General features: G+C 42.8%; 1 protein-coding gene across 10 annotated transcripts in view; it reads left to right on the top strand.

Annotated features, from left to right (window-relative positions):
• Positions 1-23,071, top strand: part of HERC1 (HECT and RLD domain containing E3 ubiquitin protein ligase family member 1) — a 186,294-nt gene extending 163,223 nt beyond the window's left edge. For all 10 annotated transcript variants that reach the window (XM_042941773.1, XM_042941772.1, XM_042941782.1 and 7 more), the window contains 18 exons: positions 35-328; positions 1,594-1,659; positions 1,814-1,939; positions 2,718-2,856; positions 3,916-4,097; positions 4,799-4,954; positions 5,670-5,792; positions 6,806-6,908; positions 8,463-8,632; positions 9,996-10,134; positions 12,088-12,257; positions 13,478-13,647; positions 13,928-14,093; positions 14,887-14,963; positions 15,759-16,011; positions 16,514-16,666; positions 19,482-19,787; positions 22,422-23,071. In XM_042941773.1, the coding sequence (XP_042797707.1) occupies positions 35-328; positions 1,594-1,659; positions 1,814-1,939; positions 2,718-2,856; positions 3,916-4,097; positions 4,799-4,954; positions 5,670-5,792; positions 6,806-6,908; positions 8,463-8,632; positions 9,996-10,134; positions 12,088-12,257; positions 13,478-13,647; positions 13,928-14,093; positions 14,887-14,963; positions 15,759-16,011; positions 16,514-16,666; positions 19,482-19,787; positions 22,422-22,607 (2,979 nt within the window). In that variant the 3' untranslated portion in view covers positions 22,608-23,071. The remainder of the gene's footprint in view (positions 1-34; positions 329-1,593; positions 1,660-1,813; positions 1,940-2,717; positions 2,857-3,915; positions 4,098-4,798; positions 4,955-5,669; positions 5,793-6,805; positions 6,909-8,462; positions 8,633-9,995; positions 10,135-12,087; positions 12,258-13,477; positions 13,648-13,927; positions 14,094-14,886; positions 14,964-15,758; positions 16,012-16,513; positions 16,667-19,481; positions 19,788-22,421) is intronic.
• The last annotated feature ends 197 nt before the right edge of the window (positions 23,072-23,268 follow it).

Raw genomic sequence — 23,268 nt, forward strand, 5'->3', positions numbered from 1 at the left:
CTCTTCAACTTAACATTCTTGTATTTCCTCTTAGCCTCATGTGGTTTGTGGCGATCAGCTTGTTCATAGCCCCTATATGCAATGTCTGGCTTCCCTCGCTGTGGGACTGCATTTGGATCAGCTGTTATGTAACCCTCCAGTGCCACCACACCACCAGAACTGCCTCCCTGACCCAGCATCCTGGAATCCAAATGAGTGGGCCTGGTTAGAATGTTTCTCAACCACCATAAAAGCTGCTGAAGCCCTGACCAACGGAGCACAATTTCCAGAATCTTTTACCGTTCCTGATCTAGAGCCTGTTCCAGAGGATGAGCTTACATTCCTAATGGTAAGCCTAAAATTAGCTGCTGTTATATGCAGCTGAGATTGTATCATGGATGTTTAGCAAGTAGCAGACCTTCAGGATTTCCTAGCTTGGATAGCTAGAAGCATGCCCTTAGATAAACTTAAAATGTTTTGCTTTCAGATAGTCATTTTCAGTCTTATGGCAACCCTCTATGGTGACAAAGATTGTTTATAGGAGAACTGTGAAGCACCTGTAAACTTGTTGGCTTTCAACGACATAGTCCCATATTTTCTCACTTTTTCTCCATAGGTGCCACGTTTAGTACCTCATTTATACATATTTTAGCATCTTTTCCTGGATCATCTTGTGAGATTTATTCCACATAAAGACTCTGAATTATTTGACACTCAAATCATGTTTTAATCTCCATAAAGTAAGAATATAGAAGAGCATTCCAGTTGTTATTTCTTATTCTAATTGAGAGTGTCTAGATATAGAAACTGTGATGTAGATAAAATGCCTATGTAGATAGTGCAGGCCAGCACTTGATCTAACAATATATTTGCTTAATTAAGATTTGTACATACAGGGGGCACCTGGGTCAGTTAAGTCAGTTAAGCATCCGACTTTGGCTCAGGTCATGAACTCGTGGTTTGTGAGTTCGAGCCCTGCATCAGGCTCTGTGCTGATAGCTCACAGCCTGGAGCCTGCTTCGGATTCTGTGTCTCCCTCTCTCTCTCTGCCCCTCCCCTGCTCATGCTCTGTTTCTCTCTGTCGCTCAAAAATAAATAAATGTTAAAAAATGTATATATATTTGTACATACAAACATTTGAATACATAAATATACAGTATAAAACAGAAATATGAATTGAGGGAAATTATCGAAGTATAGGTCATTTATTTATAGATATAAAATATAATTTTAATTTAAGAAGAGTCCTTCTGAGCCCATTTGCCCCAAATTTGTCATTTTGTAGATGAGGAAATTGAAGCCTGGAAAGATGAAGTGACCTGCTACTGCTGTACAGCTAGTTCGTGGGGGTGGTGACTCTTGTACCTGTTGGTGCTCAGAAAACATAAATGGTTAACTTCGAATCACCATTGTATTAGTGATAGTGATAGTAGATAGCAAAATTGTTTATGATAAAGGAGAATATTAACATGCATAGTCAAATTTGGTGTGATTGTAAAACTGCTCTTAATTTCTTACAGTATTACTAAGTTCTTTTATGGAAAGAAGACTTAGTTAAGCAAAAATACATTTTGATTAAGCAAGATTCATCTTGGTGTTTATTGTGTCTTACAGGATAACAGTAAATGGATTAATGGCATGGATGAACAAATTATGTCTTGGGCAACATCCAGACCTGAGGTCAGTAAAGATAACTAAATGGTGGTTCTCAGTAAATCTTCTGATTTTAAGTGTGTGTTTGTCACCTGATGTCTCTCTTAGAGGCTGGCACATATTTGAATGAATGAATGAATGAATGAATGAATCTAATTTTGAGATGATTGTGGTTTTCCAGGACTGGCACTTGGGAGGTAAATGTGATGTCTACCTGTGGGGTGCTGGCAGGCATGGACAGCTTGCCGAAGCTGGAAGAAATGTTATGGTACCTGCAGCAGCTCCCTCATTCTCACAGGCCCAACAGGTAACTACTGGGTAAAGAAATGGAGAAGAAACTTGGGAACTAACAATTCTGATTCCCTTGCCGTTAAAAAAAATTTTACCATTGTGTAATCTGTGGTGAGGAATAACTGAACAAAGTCATGTATAGCCTCCAAATAGAAGATTTCTAGGGTTTTTGTTCATTTTCTAAGTTTTTCTTGCTTTCAAGTGCATCAGCATTAGACCTGCCTAGTACATATTTACAGAAGTTAACATGCTCCTAATTATTGATTCTGTTTGAGGGCCGTTAGCTTACAGGGATTTTTAGCTAGATTTCTTTAACACCCCTCCCCTCTTCTAATAATTGTGGTACTATATTCCCAAACCCTTTCTCAAGCCACTGCTTTCTTACCCATTCTTCTCTACCTTAGTGAGTCCCAGGATGCGTTACTCTTTCTTGTGTATATCTCCTCAGGCTTCTGCTTCTTGATGATCTCTAGCCAGTCTTTAATATTTCCCCATCATCCTTTCCGCTGTCTGTTTTGTTAACATTATTATTTTAACACCGCACAGCTGGCTGAAATTCCTGTAGATCACATAGTTCTAAATGATTTTAAATAGTCCGATGAGCCTCCTACATCTCTTTAAGTAAGCAGTTTTATAACAATCAAGGGCTTGTAGGAACCCCATACTTATTTCAAGTCATCCCCTTTAGTGAAAGGATAAAATAATTAATAAAGGCTTCCTAAGTATATGTACAATCATTTTAAGTGTTAAGGCTGTATAATGAAGGATAATATAGTTCCGTGTTTCTTTACTAGGTCATATGTGGTCAGAATTGTACCTTTGTCATCCAGGCCAATGGCACAGTGTTGGCTTGTGGGGAAGGAAGTTATGGCAGATTGGGGCAAGGAAATTCAGATGACCTTCATGTGCTGACAGTTATTTCAGCCTTACAAGGTAAAATTATTCTCAATTAAAAGCTGGTCAGAAAATATGGACTAACCATAGGAATGTTTGCTTATGTTGGAACTCATCTCAAACCTTTGCTGGATAAAGTCATAATAGGATTTTCACTTATTTAGATTCTCATTTAGGATGTACAGCCTGATTTCCATATTTTAAGCTGTTATTTTGCAAGCTATTTTTCATGGCAGTGCTAGAATTCAATGATATAAATAACTATTTTAAAACCCATAAAGATTGTTGTAAACAAATTCTTGTAAAATTACAAAATTGAAATTAGGCAACTATTAATAGCAATAATCATGCATGTGTTTCCTTTAGAGTAAAAACCAGTTTCTATGGATATGTGCAAATGTACGAAAGACTTTTATAGAGTTCTCAGAGTGCTGTCAAAGACTGTCAGAGTTCTCTGACTTGGAAAAAGTATATCCCTGGAGAAACCACTGCAGGAGCCCCTGGCTTGTTCCTTAAGTCAACTTTTACTGACTCCAAAGCCTACAAGAGAGCAAAGAGGGTTTTTGTATTAAAAGCATACAAGTAATAATGAGTTGAGAACCAATTCCGAAACAGTTCTAAGTTTTCTTCCTTGAGATCTAAGTGTGAAGAGCACAGCAGTGGGGACGGGAAGGTGGGACTCCTGGCCAGAACTACCACGTCCTGCCTCTAGGACCTTGCACAAGCTATACTAGACCTCTTTGTGACTTGGTTTACCCATTTGTAAAAGTGGTGATGATAATATCTGCCTTGTAGGTTTTATGTGAAAATAGAGAAGAGATAATCCAGGTAAAGCATTTATAGGAGTGGCTAGAACATAGTCCTTAATGACTAACTGTTTCCGTCACCCTCCTTTCCTTCCTGGTCATCATTATTTTATGGGACTGCTCTCAATTTACTAAGTTATGGCTACAAATGTGATTTAAAATTAAAGACATTGTTTTTATTACTGTAGTGCAGTTTTGGTGTTTTTCCATTCTAAGAGTATTCTGTAGCAGCTGCAACTAAAGAATTTTAACATCCAGTGATTCTTGTTGGGTTTCTTTCTGCTCTGTTCAGGATTTGTGGTGACCCAGCTGGTGACATCTTGTGGTTCTGATGGTCACTCAATGGCCCTGACTGAAAGTGGTGAGGTCTTTAGCTGGGGAGATGGCGATTATGGCAAACTCGGCCACGGGAACAGCGACAGGCAGCGGCGCCCCAGGCAGATCGAGGCCTTACAAGGAGAAGAAGTGGTGCAGGTCAGGCAGGACATGGATAAGTTTGCCTTTGAATGAAAATATACTAGTTGTTGAATAGGGTTCTCAAATTCATGTAACAGGAGATAATGGTAAAAATACATTATACAATCATTACAAGAGATCCACTGTTTCTGGTTGTTCATTCTTGACTTTGTCAGAAGTTTGAATGGGCTTTGGTGTTAGAATGGAGTCCTTTCTCCTGAACCAGCTGGTTGGCCCAGGCTGGGGTACTCCAGGTCCTTGGAAGAAAAACAGTGGGGTTTAGCTTCTGCCGCATAGTTCTGGACACAGTATTAGTTTGAATGAAAAGCTTTCCATTTATCCTTATTGTTACCAAGGCTGAGTTGTACACATATTCTGGAAAGTCAGTTAGTGATTAATGTAAAATTGCCTAGCACTTTAGCGTTCACAAAGCATTTCCACATTTACTATTACACGTGGTCTAGGTCATCTGTACACAGCTATAGGATAGCAACAGTTCTTCCAACGTAGTCTTCAGCTTGGTCTTCCTGAGGATGATGAGGCGATAAGATTTGAAGGAGCAGGAGGGCCACTTGGGCAGGTCGGACATACTGGTCTTGAAGACCCAGAGTTGTCAGTGAAGTTTATTACTATATTATTACCCGAAAATGACGGAGTTCTTTATTTCTTAGTATACTCTCTTCTTAATTTTTTTTTTTTCTTCTTGGTTCTGTCTGTAGATGTCTTGTGGCTTCAAGCACTCAGCAGTGGTAACTTCAGACGGCAAACTGTTCACTTTTGGGAATGGTGACTATGGTCGTCTGGGTCTTGGAAACACCTCTAACAAAAAACTACCAGAGAGAGTGACTGCACTGGAGGGATATCAGATTGGACAGGCAAGGAATAAATCCATAATATGTTTCATGGTCGTAGATTCGTATTTCCTCTGTGTGCACTGAGACTCTGTTCTTTCAGGAAGACTAGAATCGCCAGTTCTACTTAACCTCATGTACATTTTGTTTGGCGTACTTGATCATTTGTCATGATTTTTTTTCCCAATGTGAAAATTAACATTTTAAGGCAAACAATGTGACCAACATATAGAAGCCTTAATTCAGGATATGAATGTTTTAAAAACCCCTCTGTAGTACAACTTGATATAAAACCTTTAAACAATACAGATTTTTGTCATTGCTGTCTGCTAGTTTTGAAGTAGATGGCTGAAGTGCAGCATCATGGGTAGCTACTGCTCTTAAGCAATATTGTCCCGGTCCTGTATACATTGAGACTATCTCTGAACAAGGAGATATTTTTATCTTTTCCTGTATCATTCCTCAGACGTATAAATGTTTTTAGTCATATGTACTTTTTCCTCTTTTATGCTCTCTGATTCTGAGTTAGCCACAGGTATTTAAAGGATTTTTCCTTGAAAGAAAAAGTTATTTTTTTCTTTGTGGACATTAGGAATTTTTTCTTACACATTTTGGTTAACATATGCAGAAAGTCCTGAAATTAATAAAAATACAAATATATATAGCCGAAGTCTCAGAAGCGGGTATGTGGTTTAGGTGCTATGCGTTTATCTTACTGAGTACCCTGTTATTTCTCCAGGTGGCTTGTGGTTTAAACCACACTTTGGCAGTATCAGCAGATGGCTCCATGGTGTGGGCTTTTGGAGACGGGGACTATGGAAAACTAGGCTTAGGAAATTCCACTGCAAAATCTTCCCCTCAGGTCAGTATTGTCTTTGTGTCAGTGCCTCTTTTTACTTGGAAAATCATTTACCTTTAACATTTTAGTAAATTCATAATGAAATTTGGAAACTTCTATTACTTACTCTTAAATGTCCAGCATTTTGGATCTTGGTTTTAAATAAGCCATTAATTGCTAAAATGAATGTAAAAATTCTGCATGGAGAAGCCTGTGTCTCCATACACAGGCCAAACAATATAGAACTATCTCCCATGTAGAGAAGAAATAGTTATAAACATGTCTCTAAGGTGTCTTATGGAGGGAACCATGAACAATCTTTTGTAACCTTATGCTTGCAGCTGCCATTTTAACTTATTATTATCACTGAATTATAGAGGTATATGCCTCCTTTTAAATAATAATAATAATAATAATAATAAAAATAAATAATAATAAAAAGGAAATGCAGAAAATAATAAATTAGAAGCTAATATGTTACAGGTTTCTTGGCTCTGCAGAAGACCTTCTGTGCAATTCTTCTAGTGGGTTTTCCTAACACGTTTAACAAGCAGCATGATTTACGAATATTTAATATGTATCTTCAACTCCAGATGCCCTATCATATATAGTCTGTAACATCTTGATATCTAGACTGCTGAATATTCCGCTAGGGATGTGGAAAGCCAGGAAACCATCTCTGGGGTGCATATAAAGCAGTTATTGTCACCTCTGAAAGTAGAAAAAGCCTAACTGGGAGCAGCCCGTGGACATGGTCTTGCAGTATTATTTAAAAGGCCACAGGATTCTCTTTGGTCTCTGTTGCCTAGAGAAATGCTTTCACTCACCTGGGGTCCTAGGGATTTTAGTCAAATGCCCCTGTCCCCAACACTCCCTCCCACAGATTCGATTTAGGAGTGTGAATTTGGGTGGAGACAGGTAGGTGACAATTAGTATTTTTATTAGTAGACAATGCTTGTTTATACAGGCCAGTAGGCAAATTCAAAAGTGTTCTTATTTTCTTTTTAAAGTATGTGCTTTACGCTTATGTTTTTCAGAAAGTTGATGTCCTTTGTGGAATTGGAATAAAAAAGGTTGCTTGTGGAACTCAGTTTTCTGTTGCATTAACCAAAGATGGTCATGTGTATACCTTTGGTCAAGGTGAGGCATTTTCCAGGCAATACTTTACTTGTCTTGTGTACACATGTATTACAGAAACATTTGCCTTCCAGTTTTACAGAAAGTGCTCTAAATTGAGTTGTGTTTTGTTCTGGGTGATGAATGGCCACTGTGACCTTCACTCACTAGCTACATTTCTGCTCCTTTTTCATGAAATTTGTCATAAGGACAAACTCTTCTCCCCATTGATAGTCTGTCATACCAGAGCCTTTGATCCTGCTAGAAGAGTTCCTGCCAAAGCCCTTCCCATCCTCCTTTCTTCTCCCTCCACTGTTCTGCCATAAACACTTCTTGACCAACAGAGCTCCTCTGGATCCTGTCTGATTCCCCAGCCCTCTCAGGGACTGGGGATTCAGGTCTTAGGAATTCACAGGCATTCAGGGTTCAGATCTTGAGTGGTTTGTAGTCGAGTCATCCACTGTGGGATTCCCTGGCAGTATATTCACCTTCTTAAATCGAACTTCTTAGCAAGTTGTAGTGACTGAGGAAGGTGTAAGGCAAATGTGAGGAAGAGGAAGAGGAAGGAATAAGTCGTGAATGAGGTTTCTAGTCTTGGAAGAACTCTAATGCCACTAACTGAGGACAGGAAGCTGGTTTGGAAGTAGGTAAGAACTTAGTTAAGGTCATACTGAATTGGAGACATATACTCTAGGTATATGTATGGAGATGTCTAGCAAGTTATTGGGGATTTGGATCTGGAACTCCACAGAGAAATTGGATATGGAGATGTAGGTTTGCATAATGCACAATAATAGTACTTAGAACCATGTTAACAGGCTCAGGAAGCCCACGGAGAGTATACAATAAAAAGACTTGGATAGAAGTCTAGGGCAGGTGAGTACAGAAAGAGGACTGGGGAGAGTTGGCTTTGAAAGGGGTGAAAGAGAGGTTGCCAGTGAGCCAGGGTAGTGAGAAGTCTCTGCAGGGTGGGAGGGGGCTGAGGCCAGGTCATCAGAAGGTTATGTGGAGCTCCAGGGGCTGGAGCCTGAGAAGAGGCTGCTGAGAAGAGGCAGTTAGGAGCTGCTCATGGCTTTTGACAGTACAGTCTCAGTGTAGTGGTGAGAGTGGAAGGTAGGCTGCAAGAGGTGGCCAAACCAAACAGTTCTAGAGGCCATGGGGTAACAGGGGCTGGCCTGCACTTTCTAGAAGTTTGGCAGCAGAGGGAAAGCGAGAAGTTGGCTGGAAGTTTGAGGACAAGGCAAGTTGAGCAACGTCTTTTCTTAGAGTACAAGAACTGTAGGGCCTTTCTTAACTACCTGCCAATCCTCTCAAATAGGATACTGGAGGTGCCTCTTGGTTTGAAATAAGCTGCTAATTTTAGATTTATTTATTTTATGAATAAGGAGTCTGTGACATTTTGCAAAGAAACAGTTTCAAACTTCATCTGCTCAGAATCCAGTATACCTTACCAGAATAGCAGCTTTGGCTCTAAAGAGTTCTATATGTCATCGCCATTCCACCAGAAAAGTTAGAGAACTCATTAGAAAACATAAAGGACTGTTGTGTGCCATCCATAAATTTCCTCTATTTCTTCAGATCGCTTGATAGGCTTGCCAGAGGGGCGTGCTCGCAATCATAACCGACCACAGCAGATCCCTGTGCTGGCTGGAGTGGTCATCGAAGATGTGGCGGTTGGAGCTGAGCACACTCTTGCTTTGGCATCAACTGGAGATGTGTATGCCTGGGGGAGCAATTCAGAAGGGCAGGTAAATATTTATCTTGCTTGCCTCATATTCTAGAAATCTGACAGTGTTCCTCGTTTGGTAAAGGGATAAGCTAGGAAACTCATAAGATCTACCACAATGCCTCACACATATCACTTTGACACGGACTGAATTATTTGTGAGTCCAGTTGTGTGTGTCTCTCTTGATTGTGGCCAAGTAGGCATTACACCATGGTTTTAAAAAAAAATCTGATGGTATAGCAAAGCAGTTAAGGGAATTAACTGAGTATGTGTGTGTATCTACACTCATTAAGTACCTGGCACATAGTAAGCAGCACTTTAGGGGTATTTGCTATTGGCATCATCATCATTTTTACTATGGTAATGGGTGAGATTAGGTCCTAGGAGCATCAGTTAATCTGGAAAATGGAAAGAATGAACCCATACTTTTATGTTTAATAATATGACATAGTACTGTACATAGTATGGTATCCATAGTATATTTGTGTTTCTGCAGGAAGTCTTGTCATTCTTGTTCTAGAGAGGAATAAACTGAGCCTCTAAGAGCTTGAGAAAAGATTCAAGAAGTTGATGTATTCAGCCTACCTTATATATGGAGGAGACACAGATTTGGGTGGGAGATGTCTAGGATGCCTGCTGCTACAGTGGCTTTCAACCCTGCGTGCAGAGCCACATTCCCTTCCTCCGTAAATCCTCTCTGGGTCTGTCTGCCCGTAGAGCCAGAGGCCCTCAAGTTCAAGGTCTCCATTGTTCATGGGTGACTCTGTGGTCACCTCATCACTATGTTAACAGATGAGGAAGCTGCTCATCATTGTGGTTTGCATGCACAGTGTCTTAATGAGAAGAGAGTTGATGCTGAAGACATCTTAGGTCACTGGCAGGGTCTTGACATGATTCTCTCTAATGATGTCAAGGTGCTTAGCTGCTGAAACACTGGGTGTCCAGTCACACCCTAGGAACAGAGACCTGGAGATGAGAATCTGCTTCTGTGTACGTTTTTATAGCTGTTTATTTATTGTTACCCAGGCATCCCATCTTAAAAGGAAATCAGTGTGTTTTAAATAAAAGCTGTGTAGATCATTCTGTTATTTTTTTAAACTTTTCATGAATTAATTTCCTCTCTAGAAGTGGAATCCAAGGATGTGTTCAGTCATTAAGACTCACTGCTAGATTTGGAATAGCCTTGTTGCAGCTTGGTTTTTAGGAGACAGTCTGAGCTGTGAGGACTATTCTGATCGAGAAAATCAGAATTAACTTCATTTTTTTGATGTTGGTTAGTACAGATATTTATTTGTATCTGCTACCACCTAAGGCAGATCTCATCATCTTGACTTCCTTTCTTCCTCTTTGTAATTGGCTCTGTATTTTTGTAATTTATTTCCAGCTTGGCTTAGGCCACACCAACCATGTTCGAGAACCAACCCTGGTAACAGTCCTGCAAGGGAAAAATGTCCGGCAGATCTCAGCTGGCCGCTGCCACAGTGCTGCATGGACAGCGCCACCTGTCCCGCCAAGAGCACCCGGTGAGGGATGAACTACCCTTCTCCTGCAGCTTCTCTTTCAGCAGTGCCCACCTGCTCTGTCTGCTTGCCATTTTCAGACTGCATCGAGGCATCATTCTGAAACCGCCAGGCCTCCCCACCCAGCCAAAGCAGTCTTTGTGCTGCCAGCACTGTAAATGCTTTGATAGCAGGTGATTCTCCTGCAGACCTCACACAAAGCACTCCCTCTCTGCACCCCGCCAAAGAAAAAAACCTGTCACTTAGGCAAAAATGTACAATTTTAGAGCAGCAACTAAGTGTTTTTTCATATTTATATGAAAGAAGTGATGAATCACAGCTTTCTAAGGCTTGCTGTTAGGAATAAAGATTAAAAGGTCTGAGACCGTCTGTCAAATTCTTCACACCCCCACCCCCCAAGTTAACCATTTGAAACATGATGTCTGTGCACTGACACAGAAAAAAAAAAAAAAATGTTGCCATTTTACTCCAGCATGTAGTAGGACCGATAGGCAGTTTTCTACCTTTTTCTTTATTATTAAATCCTTATAGAGCTACAAAAACATATTAAGAAAATGTGTATTTGTGTACTTAACATCCTAGCAAGTACTGTCCAGATTGGGTCCATCTTCCATTCCCTGCAAATGTGGGGCATTTATCATTCTTAAGCATTTTTTTGATATTGGGGCTGTTTCTCTTCCAGGCCCTTAAGCCTGTTATTTCTACCATTCTCTGGTTTCTAAGAGACTAGAATTTCCCTAAAGCAACCTTGTACCTGGGAACTCAGTATCCTCTTCCCTATTTGCTGACCTCTACTTCTAAGCCATAGGTCCCTGGGGAAGACTCACCATAGAGAATTTTTTCTTCTAGATAGGTATCCTTAGAGAGCAAATGAGGACTGCCAAGTAGAGGCCAAACAAGCAGGAGATGGTTTCTGATTAACAGAATCCAGAATGAGCAGTGCTATGCACACACTGACAATTCCACGTATTCAGGGTCCTCTTCATCTTCCAGAGAGATTTCACTTGCACTTCAGGAGAGAGGCTATGCAGTGTGGTGGTTAAAAGTCCAGACTCTGGAGCCACATTGCCTGGGTTGAATCCTAGCTTCTCCACTTACAAGCTGAATGAATGATCTTCAGACCCAGTTTCCTTGTCTGTAAAATGAGGATAAAAATAGCCCCTATTGTAAAGGGCTATAGGATTAAACAATTTGTGTGAAACTCTTAGAATAGTGCCCAGCACATAGAAGTACTCAATGTTAGCTTTTACTAATAATATTCATAAAATTAACTAGAATAAAAATAAGCTGGGAACTGAGCTGTACAAATCTTTATTTACACAAAACTCAAATAAGTAGGGTGTTGTATGTTTACTCTTTTATGCATTTTTAATAAGAGGTTCACCATGAATGTGGTCCTTACAGTCCTTGCTTCTGCAGAGCTCTTATTCCTCAGTACAAAGCCTTCATAAACCATGCACCCATAGCTTTCCTTCTGTCATGGTCACTTTCTCTCAGATCCCTAGTGAGTGTGGGAAGTGACTGCTGAGTTGCCCATTTCCGTTTTCCAGAATTGCCTACCTAGTCCTGGCTTACATCTTGTGTTTTATGAAGATGGCAGTTACTGAATATGAAAGGAAGAATTTGGGGTGTTTTTGTTTTCTTGTGAAGGAACTGTTTAGGCCCCATAGTTAAATGGAAAACTAAATTAAATTAAAAGTTTCCATAATGATAAATAAAAAAGATGCTTTAAAAACCAACACGCATGCCTCAAGAAATAAAGGTGAATTGATGGAGAGAGGAACTGATAAATATGTGATATGGCAAATATAGACAATAATTAGGGAACTTAGGTGGTAGGAATGGGTGTTCATTGTACACTTATCTCACCTTCTCTGTGTGTTTGAAAATTTTCCAAATACTCAAAATGAAAGCAGTGCATTTTCCTTTGTAAGTGTCCATTTGCTCTCTGGGCAGGTGTGTCGGTACCTCTGCAGCTGGGCCTGCCCGATGCGGTCCCCCCCCAGTATGGGGCGTTGAGGGAGGTGAGCATTCACACTGCGAGGGCCAGGCTCCGGCTGCTCTACCATTTCTCTGACCTCATGTACTCATCCTGGAGGCTACTGAACCTCAGCCCCAACAACCAGGTAACATATTGGCTTGGGAAGCACTGCTCTCCAGGTCCCAGGAAAATACTTTTTACTCTCAGCTCCCAAAAGATGTAGAAAAGGCAATAGTTCTGTTTCCATTTTGTTGCTGGTTTAGCGATAGTCCAGATACTGATAACTGTGTTGCTAGACACAATGCTTTGGTTTGTCCATAGCTCAAGGAAGTATGAATGCTAAGTATGTATTTTCTGTAAAGTCCAATATGTGATGTGATTTTTAAAACTTAAGCACACACAGATGTTAGCACCACAGTCTAAGTGGTTCTGTAATGAATCTGAGACACTGGGGAGACTTCCTTATCTCCTTACAAATGAGCATTCTGGGTCCTGTGGGGGAGATAAAGTAAATTTGGCTGGTTTGACTGCCTGTGTAGGATAGTCAGTAATTTAGGAAGAAAGCAAGCTGGTTATGATTGTTTGTTTGCGTAATGTATAGACATGCCTGCCAAAATGTGTCACAGTTTGTAAAACTGTTAGTCAGAAATCTTTGGGTAGCTAGTCATGGGGCATATGAGAGATTTGACAGATCACTGTTAGAAATAGGTGATCAGCCAGGCAACAGAATACTGGGCAGCACTAAAGAAAATGTTAGAAAACTGTTTGTAATTCATGGGAGAAATGTTGATGATAAAAAGTTAAGTGAGAAAAACAAAAAATTGTATAAACAGTATGTTCTCAACAATGCAAAAAATGCACACACAGAAGGAAACTGGAAGGAAATAGATGAGAGTGATAATGTAGATTATGGATGACTCATTTGTGTGCGTGTGTGTGTGTGTCCTTTTCTGTATTTTCCAAGTTTTAAAAAATGATAATCATGTATTTTATCAGAAAAAAGTATTTGTAAAAAGTTAATACTACTATCCAGGTTTATACTTTTTTTTAATGTTTGTTTTTTTTGAGAGAGAGCGCGTGCGTGTGTGTGTGTGTGTGCTCAAGCCGGGGAGGGGCAGAGAGAGTGGGGACAGAGGATCCGAAGTGGGCTCTGCGCTGACAGCAGCAAGCCTGATTTGGGGCTTGAACTCACAAACCATGAGATCGTGACCTGAGCAGAAGTCGGATGCTTAGCTGACCGAGCCACCCAGATGCCCCCAGGTTTATGCTTTTAATTCATGAAGAATTATGTTCTAAAAGTGAGAGGTGTTATTTCTTTTGAGCCTTAGAGTGTTCCATTTCTGAGTAGCTTACTTTCTGTTACAGAACAGTACATCTCATTATAATGCTGGAACATGGGGCATTGTACAGGGACAGCTTCGGCCTTTGTTAGCTCCAAGGGTCTACACCCTGCCAATGGTGCGCTCCATAGGGAAAACCATGGTTCAAGGCAAAAACTATGGACCTCAAATTACTGTGAAGAGGATATCAACCAGGTTAGCATATGTGTGTATGTTTCACTGTCTAGCATTTTTTTAGATGAATCTTACTACTAACTAATCTCTGTGACCTTCAGCTTCTTCACTTGTAAACTAGGATAGTGGCAGTGCTTCCCTTAGTGCCCAGTGTGGTTATAGTGGGCCTAGCACACTGTTTGACTGTTGTTAGGCTGGATTGTTCATTCACTGATGGGAAGATACCTTCAAGGGACCTTTGTGGTGGTTTGGGAAAATTAGTGAGAGTTGTTTTTCATTCTGTTTTCCCTTTCTTTTAAAGAGGACGGAAGTGTAAGCCCATCTTTGTCCAGATAGCAAGACAAGTAGTTAAGCTGAATGCATCAGACCTCCGTCTGCCCTCACGAGCGTGGAAGGTTAAGCTGGTTGGTGAAGGGGCGGATGATGCTGGGGGAGTGTTTGATGACACGATCACAGAGATGTGCCAGGTATATTCATGCAGTGTCCCTTGCTGAGTCATGTGCTCAAGTGGTGGCTGTTTTTTACTGTTTCCAGTGACTGCTCTGACATGTTTTTGTAAATGTAGCAAGGATGCATTTGTGAGCCTTATAAAAATCACGCTGTTAATGATGTATAGGTGAATTATAGCTAGGGTTTGTGAAATAATGTGTGAAGGTACCTGTCAGTGCTTAACCATCTACCGATGACTCACAGTCTGTGGTGCTCTAATACTGGCAGAGGAAACAATGATGACACATACTTACATTTATGTAATAGACAAATCCAGGACCACCCATGTGCTCCGATTAATTCTGGTGCTTTTAGAAGGAAGTGAACTGCCAGGTTCTAGCGGAATTAGAAAAACAAATACTAAGAGTTTGGACTGGTTCTTATTTTGAGATCTGCAGTGACCACTTTGCTTCCAGATCCACTCGACCCTTCCTGCTTTGCTTAGTAGCAGGATTTTTCTAATCAGTCTTATGACTGAAATAACTTCTGGCTCTCCTTTGTTGGGTATATTCGAATAGACCTATACCCTGCTCACAGATACCCCAACTCCTGCCCTGGATTGACTTTGTTACTTCCGCATACTACAGGATATTTTCTACATGGGGAAGGTTTCTAGTTTCATTTTAAATTAAAGCCACAAAAATTATAGAGTTGCCTGGTTGTCACATAACTATAAATTCCTCAAAATATTCTCTTTTCAGTATGATCTTTAGTTTGTTCTCTTGATGCATTTGATTGTCATTTTTCAAAAACCTGTTCTTTCTTTTACAGGAACTTGAAACTGGTATTGTTGACCTTCTTATACCCTCTCCCAATGCTACTGCAGAAGTGGGCTACAATAGGGATAGGTAAGGCAGTCAGCAAGTGTTTGTTGACTATCTACAGTAATAATGATAATAATAATGATAGTTCATTTATTGAGTGCTGACTGTGTGCCAGGCACTGTTCTCAGTGCTTTACATATGTTATCCCACTGAATCCTCATTAGAACCCAAAGGAGTAGGAACTGTTATTATTACCATTTTACAGGTCAGGAAACTGGGGCACTTCCGTCATGACTTTGTTATAGGACCAATTCAAATATCATACAGAGGGGAGAGGAAACTCAGACTTGATAATGAAACCTGACTTATTTTGTGTTTCTGAAGGCCCATATGGCCTCCACTCAAGGAATTTGCTGCATCACAATTCATCAGAAAGATTAGCTACGCTATTAAGTCACAGCACTTAGTCTTAGCAATTATCTGTATTGCCAAATTTTGAATTTTGAATCCTGCTGCATGGACTCATAAATGATAAATGATTTTAGGAAACAGAGCATCCTGGAGCAGGTAGCTTAGGGGCTAATAGACCATTCAGTTGCTATTTTATGGTTCTTCTAAAAATAATTCAAAATATGGTCCCTGGGCTATCCAGAACACTAGCCCCATGGCACATGTGGCTGTCGGGCACTCGAAATGTGGTTAGAGTCACTGAAGAACTGCATTTTACATTTTATTTAATTAATTTGAATAGCCACATGTGGCAGATGACTACCAACCATATTGAACAGCACAGGTCTGGATTATGCTGTAGCTGTCGGATAACTTATTTCTAATAGAAATGAAGGCAGTTTATTTGAAATATTTCCTTTAATTTTGCAGGTTCCTTTTTAACCCCTCTGCCTGCCTTGACGAACACTTAATGCAGTTTAAGTTCTTAGGGATCTTGATGGGGGTTGCCATTCGCACAAAGAAGCCTCTGGACCTCCACTTGGCCCCTTTGGTGTGGAAGCAGCTGTGCTGTGTCCCACTCACCCTAGAAGACCTGGAGGAGGTGGATCTGCTCTACGTGCAGACCCTCAACAGCATTCTTCACATTGAAGACAGTGGGATTACCGAGGAAAGTTTCCATGAGGTGAATCTTGGCCAGTCTGCCTTCTGCTGGTTTTGACTAGAATTTTTCTGTGTAAAACTCAGATACAGTCTTCCACTTGCTGTCTGATTAACTCACGCCATATCCCGTTGCTGCCTGAGCAGCTCAGCCCCAGCAACTGACATAGCTGCCGATGGGTGGAGTTGACACCAGCACCCCAGCTTCTGCTCCTTCCTCCTCAGTCAACTCTCTGCCTCCAGGATGGGCGAGCGGGGGGGCCCAGTTGGAGAGAGGGAGGCCTGGGGTGACCAGAGTTGATCAAGCCTCATTTGAGAACAGAGGAATTTTTAACTACAGCCTCATAAGTCAGCACATTCCCTTCTGATCAAGTGGCATGATTAGCTACCTGGATTCCTTGTTTTTATCCTTAAAATATTTTTGATGTTATTACTGTTTTTGCTATATTTGTGTGTAATCTACTTTTATTTGTTACATAAAAAAAAAAAGCGGGTTCTTTTTGTAAAAATTTTTTTTCTCTTTTTAGATGATTCCTCTTGATTCTTTTGTTGGCCAAAGTGCTGATGGCAAAATGGTTCCCATAATCCCTGGTGGAAATAGTATCCCACTGACATTTTCCAACAGGAAGGAGTATGTGGAGAGGGCCATTGAATATCGACTTCATGAGATGGACCGACAGGTGAGATGACATTTGGGACGTGCTTGTGAGTGTTTGCAGTTGTCTTCAAAGAAAAGATAACTGGTTACTACTGAATTTTAATGTATGAACTTAACCATGTCCGTTAACTTGTATCAGAATTTCACCTGCTCTTCAGAGACTTTACAGGCCTTATCTATGAATTTCCTGTCATCTTAGTCAGGGCCTTAGGACAGCTCTGAATTGGTCACTGGTTGGATTGAAGGACCAAGCTCTCACCCAGGCTTTTAGACCCCAACATCTTACTCTTCCCCTGTCTTGTTTGTCTGTATCTCTTACTGTCCCCAGCCCAGTGTCCCCACTCAGCTGGGTCAGTCAGGGCCCATGCAAGTGAACCCCTAAACACTGGTCTTGCAATCCCACACGAATCCCTCTTTCTCCCTCCTGCTGCAGTCCTTCAAGCTCCAGTTGAAAATTCATCTCTACCGACCAGCTTTCCTCCAGGTCCATAGCCTGTAGAATTCTTTTTTGTTACTTAGAAATTTCTCAAGATATCACAGTATTTCTATATTGTGGTCTAAGAACTAGGCCACAAAGTTTAGATTTTGTTTCTTTAATTAGCCTGTCAGACTTTGAGTGAAGTGTGTGCGTATGTATGTATGTGTGTGTGTAAGTGTGTATATGTATATATACATGTATAAATACACACATACATACATACACATATCCATACACACACACACATCATATATATATGGTGTATCCTCAATATTCTTGTTCTGTGCTGACATGTAGTAAGCATTTAATAAATAATGAGAATGTGATGAGTGACCAGAGAAATGAATATTTTGTCCAAAAATGGGTTTTTTTGGGTGCACAGTCCTTAATAGCCATTTTAGTAATACTTTATTTGCAGAATATGTTAGGGTCTTCTTGAGAGCTATACTGAGACTCTAAGGCTATGTAGTAATTTGAAGTGTATATATATTCTGCACTCTTCACTCCTGCTTCCTTCTTTGACTCTGGCTTTGGGCCAAGTCCGGTCAGAAAACTGTTATCCCTTAGCTTAGTGAAAGCAAATCCTGTGAGTGACGCTGTTAACAACAGCCAGGGCCTAGGGTTTGTCTCCAGTTCTTCAGAATTTTAGTCCTTAGAGTACATAATTGACTAAAAATGTATTGGTCACCCCTGCAGGCCAGGTTGGGACCAGGCACCCTCAGGTGCAGTTTTTCCTATAGTTACCCTGTAACATAAGGGTTACTGTCGCCTTTTCACAGATGAAAGCACAGAGTCCAGAGAAATGAAGTGATGTGCCCAAGGCAAAGCCAGGATCCCAAACCAGGTTTAACAGTGGGGTCTAGGCTCTTCTCCTGGCCCTTCCTTTGAGGGTTGGATTGACCCTCCACTCTCAGCTGAGCTCTTCTCTGCCCTGGCTTTGTTCCTTTCTCAGAAATGAGGCCTTCTTCCGCTCTCACTTCCTCCATGTCTCTTAGAACCCAGTGTTTTTCCCACAGCTGTCCCCGTTTGTTCCCTGCCAAGCAGCCAGCCCCAAACCCCAGCCTCATTTTTTTCCAGACAGCTTTTGGTTTGTATTCTGCCAGGCATGACAGCTTGTGTTGGGACAAACTTTGGCTAGGGTATTCCCTTTAATAACAGTGCAAACTGCCCTCACTGCCACTCCTGTTTCTTAGCCCTGGGCAGGACAGCCTTATACCAGTCACAACCCCAGGGCCTTCCCCAAGGTGTGGCTCCTGTTGAGGTCCTCAGATTTTGTTTTGCTTTTTATCATTGTTGCTTCTGAATTGGCCAAGAGTGAAGAAGTATTTGTGAACAAGTCTTGAATGGTGATGAGTCTGTGCGTAGGGTGTGTGCATTGCTGTGCAACCTTGGGTTTTTTTTTTTTCTTTTTAAGTTTATTTATTTTGAGAGAGAGAGAGGGTACAAATGGGAAAGGGGCAGAGAGAGGAGAGAGAATCCCAAGCAGGCTCCACACCACCAGCACGGAGCCCGACGCAGGGCTCACGAACTCAAGAACTACAAGATCATGATCAGAGCTGAAGCCAGACAATAACTGACTGAGCCACCCAGGCGCCCTCCTTGGGGGGGATTTTTTTAAACAGACTCGGGCAGCCCCTGGCAGCTCCCGCTCCACATTTCCCAGCTGACCTGTTGTGAGCACCCCACTAGGAGAAAAGAAGCAATGTAACTGTCTGGTCACACAGACTTGCATTAAAAATTCTCGTCATAGTCACGTGAGCAGCAATCATTTGCCTTGCTTCTCAGATGAAAAAATTGAAGAGGTGGAGCTTGGATTCAGACCCCAAGTCTCCTGATTAAATCTTCTGTCCTTTCTACCCCCTTCCCACAGAAAGACTTGCCAGTTTTACTTTCTTCTTTGTACGTTTCTTTTTTTTTTTTTTTTTTTTTACAATGAGCACAAATAAATTTTACGAAAGGATAGAATTATTTTCAAAAGAAAAATATGAATGACAAAAACAGTAGAAGCTAGACACATCCTCCAGGAGCTTCTTACCCTAATGAGGAGACCAAGTAGCCCACAGAGCCCAGTGTAACAGTGCGCGGCCACACGTGATTAGGGGTATGAGCGGGGATGGCACTGGGGGGCCCAGCGGGCTGAGTTTTGTGGAGGCGGAAGGCAGGCTCCTAAATGGACTTGATCTGGGACCAGAAGGGGTGTACAAGTCCCACAGGCAGGGAGAAGCTGTAACAAAGGGGCAGGGGCAGGTGGGCCATGTGCACCTGAGTTCTGGGGAAAAGTGGGGGTCTGGGGAATGAGCAAGCGGGAGTTTCCCGGTCTCCGTGCACACGTGTAACAAGCAACTTGTCCTGGGAGCAGGTGGCTGCAGTCCGAGAAGGGATGTCCTGGATCGTCCCTGTGCCGCTGCTGTCCCTCCTCACGGCAAAGCAGCTGGAGCAGATGGTGTGTGGGATGCCCGAGATCTCTGTGGAAGTTCTGAAGAAAGTGGTGCGGTACCGGGAGGTGGACGAGCAGCACCAGCTGGTGCAGTGGTTCTGGCACACGCTGGAGGAGTTCTCGAACGAGGAGCGGGTGCTTTTCATGAGGTTTGTGTCTGGAAGATCTCGACTACCAGCCAACACTGCTGACATTTCTCAGAGATTTCAAATCATGAAGGTTGATAGGGTAAGTAAGCACGCCTGCCTTCCTGGCTAATGTCCGCCCCGCCGCCTCCTTGTTGCTTGCATTTTGGGAAAACTGAACTGGTGACCCTCAAGTAGGCCTGCCAATTCAGGCTTAATGTTTGGAATTTCCAGATTTAAAAAAAAATCCAGCAGAAAAACTTGTTAAGAAACATAACTTGACTGAAAACAGCCCTAAATGGATATAGAAATCACACTACAGCCAGCAACATTTGCTAAATCCTCCAGTATCTTCCCGAGTAAAAGCTAAGCTTGCCACTGGGGCCATCGTGTTGCCTCTGCCCTTATTTCCTGTGCCTTTTCATCGTGTGACTTGTGCGCTCAGACGTGGTCTTGTCTGTTTTCACAAAATACTAACCAGTAACTGGCGCACGTACTGCAGAAGGAACATGAAGACGGGAACAGCAATACGTGCCCTGTGGCTGCTGTGTGGTGCGTGCCGTGGAGCAGGTGGTGTGGCTTCTCTGCGGCACAGCCCCAGCCCAGCTGCCATTTTGACAGATGGCTTAGAAATAAAAGGGCTCAGAGCCTTAAATGCACGCTGCTGCCAGAGTCATCTTTCTCACACCCATCTGACCTTGTCACTCTCCTCCTTTCAGACCATTCAGGAGCCCCCTGACTCGAGGATAAATGACAGCTGCCTTAGTGGCCTTAAATACCTCCACAGTATGGCCTCTGTCCCTGCCTTCTGATATCACCTCTTAACACATAGTGCCTTCTGACCGTAACAGACTGCTTATCTTTTTTCCTGACAGACCACGCTGTTTCTACACTCATGTGCCTTTGTGTAGGCTCTTCCCTCTGCTTTAGGAAGTTCTTCACACCCCTTTCCATCTATGCCTGGCAAGCACTTACTTATCCTTTAGTCCGGACACCAATGTCATCTCCTCCAGGAAGCCCTCTTGGATGCTTTCCTGCTGCCCCTGACCCTTCCTGAGGCCAGACTTGGATCTCCCTTTATCTACTTCCTGGACACCTGGTACATCCCTTGAACCCAGCATTAAATTAGAATGTGTTTCCTCTATCTCTTTACCTCCCAACTCCTCAAGAGCTGGGCAGTCTTCCGAGCAGGGCCCATCATGTTTATTCTGGAAACAGTAAGGAAAGTAGGGCCTCTTCACACAAGGACCCTTCCTGCCAGTTTCAGCGTCTGCCTTTCTGGTGTTTTTCCAGCAACTATTCCTGGAGGTTGCTGTAGCCAAAGCTGTCCCTCCCCCACTGCCTCCTGAAGCTGCCGGCCTAGGCTAGGCTTGCTGGAGAGGCCGTGCACAGGAAGGGCTATGAAAAGAACCTTTCCATAAATTTTCTACATGACTTGCCAGAAACTATAAGTTGTAAATCTGTTTTGTTGCTTCAGAGAGAGGTGGGTGGAAGAAATGGTTTGCTTCTATTCAGCTCTGGAAAAAACCCTTGCCTTGTGTGTCCGTCCCAAGCTACCCCTGCCATCCTGGGAGTTAATCCATCACTAATCCCCTGCCTGAGACTTTTCAGCCTCAGAAAACCGACCACTACAGGTCCTTCCTTTGTGACTTTCAGACCATCGCTCCACCTTCCTGATCAGACGCACCTGTTGACATTCCCCTTCAGTGTCTTTGCTGGTTGTTGTTTTTCTGCGATCGAGGTTTCTGTGTCCTCACTGACTCAGGCCCAGTTAGGCTTGTAGGCCCTCCATCTCCCACGTCTTTGAGGTGTATTCACCAGGTGTAGGGCTCCGGGGAGGAGGAGGAGAGCCAGTTTCAAGGAGGTGAGCGAGAAAGAGAGGCCAGATGCTTTTTTAAAAACTTTTTTTTTAATGTTATAAAAAAGTAGAATCATTACCATCAGTACAGACAGTTGGGCAGCCAGTTGTGTTTGCAGGGAGGGCCAGAGAGCGTTTGTCGCCTCCCCAGTAGCGGCCTTTTCCACCTTTCACGTATGTGGCGCGCCTCCCAGTCAGCCTCCAGCATATGTGGTTCTGTGTGCTGTATTTAGCGCAGTCTGCCCCAGGCACTTTTCGGCTTTGCTGCTGGTCATCGTAATGATCATCTTAAATGTCTGTGTCACTGTCAGTTAGATGGATGGACTGGGATTTAATTCACTGCTCCCTCCTCGTGCGAGCTGTGTGCTGGCAGCCATCGCAGACGAGGGACACAGAATGCACACTGGGAGGGATGGGCGGGGGTGGGGTGGGCGTGGAGGAGGGTGGTGACTCCCTCCCAGTTCCTTCCATTTCATCGGCTGGCAGGGGATCCCTGCAGCCGCTTCAGGTGCCTCAGGCAATAGGGAACGAGCTCTGCTGCACCGACACTCCGTGGCAGGCACCGTGAGAAGTGTGTTCTCTCACATGATCCTGCCGGTCAGGGCTTGCTCTCACCTTCCACACGGGGCCACTGGGGGAGTGAGGACAGGAAGGAACCCTCTTCACCAAAAACTTTGGTGGCCGTGGGACACCAGAGCCCGCCTTCCTTCCAACACAGCACAGTCTGTCCTTCCCCTCTAGTCGGCCCTGCAGTCCTGTCTGTGGAGCCCATCTTAAAGGCCGGGAGAAGTGCTTTCCTGATTTTGGGGGGGCAGCAGTCACAGGTACCCCGTGACACCCCGATGCTGCAGTCACGGCTCCGGGTCTCTCTCTCCACAGCCTTATGACAGTCTGCCTACCTCACAGACCTGCTTCTTCCAGCTGCGGCTGCCCCCCTACTCCAGCCAGCTGGTCATGGCCGAGCGCCTGCGCTATGCCATCAACAACTGCCGCTCCATCGACATGGACAACTACATGCTCTCACGGAACGTGGACAACGCCGAGGGCTCCGACACCGACTACTGACCGCGCGGGGGGGCCACCAGCCCCTTTTCTCAGTGATGCTCACTTCCAGTTTCATGTGGATACACTTTTATGGTAACTACATAGATGTTTTAGGAACATAAACCGACATTACAAACAGTGGCCACATTTAGTTACTCTAAATGTAACAAAGAAATTAGATGTTTTTATTTTTCTGTGATTGTACAAAAAAAAAAAAAAAAAGACAAAGTGCTCTCAGTCAGGTTTTTCCCTCCACATTTTTGGTCACTTTTGATAAGTTTGCATGGAACCATTTTGGTGCATTTTTAGTTGGGAATGGTACATTTTTGTAAACCCACCCAGTGAACATGAAATTGTACATTGTGTATAATTGTTCATTAGAAAGGACAGTTTTACATGAATATTCATATATTTATTTTGTTTTAATTTGAATTGCCTGTGCAGGGTTCCTTATGCAGAGAAATAAAGCCGATGCAGGAACCAGAGCGTGGGCTGCTTTTGTTACCTCCAGTGGAGCCTCTGACTGAGAAAGGACAAGCTCTGGGGCTAGTCTCACTGTGACGGCGTTTTGACCCGTCAGAAACACTCCTTCACACCGAGTGAGCTTGGCTTGGAGATGACAGAGCAGCCCCTGGGAGTGGGCAGCCCCTACTTTCATTTATTCTATCATCTTGGCTGCCTT

This window comes from Panthera leo, chromosome B3 (assembly GCF_018350215.1).
Source record: "Panthera leo isolate Ple1 chromosome B3, P.leo_Ple1_pat1.1, whole genome shotgun sequence".
Classification (NCBI taxonomy): Eukaryota; Metazoa; Chordata; class Mammalia; order Carnivora; family Felidae; genus Panthera; species Panthera leo.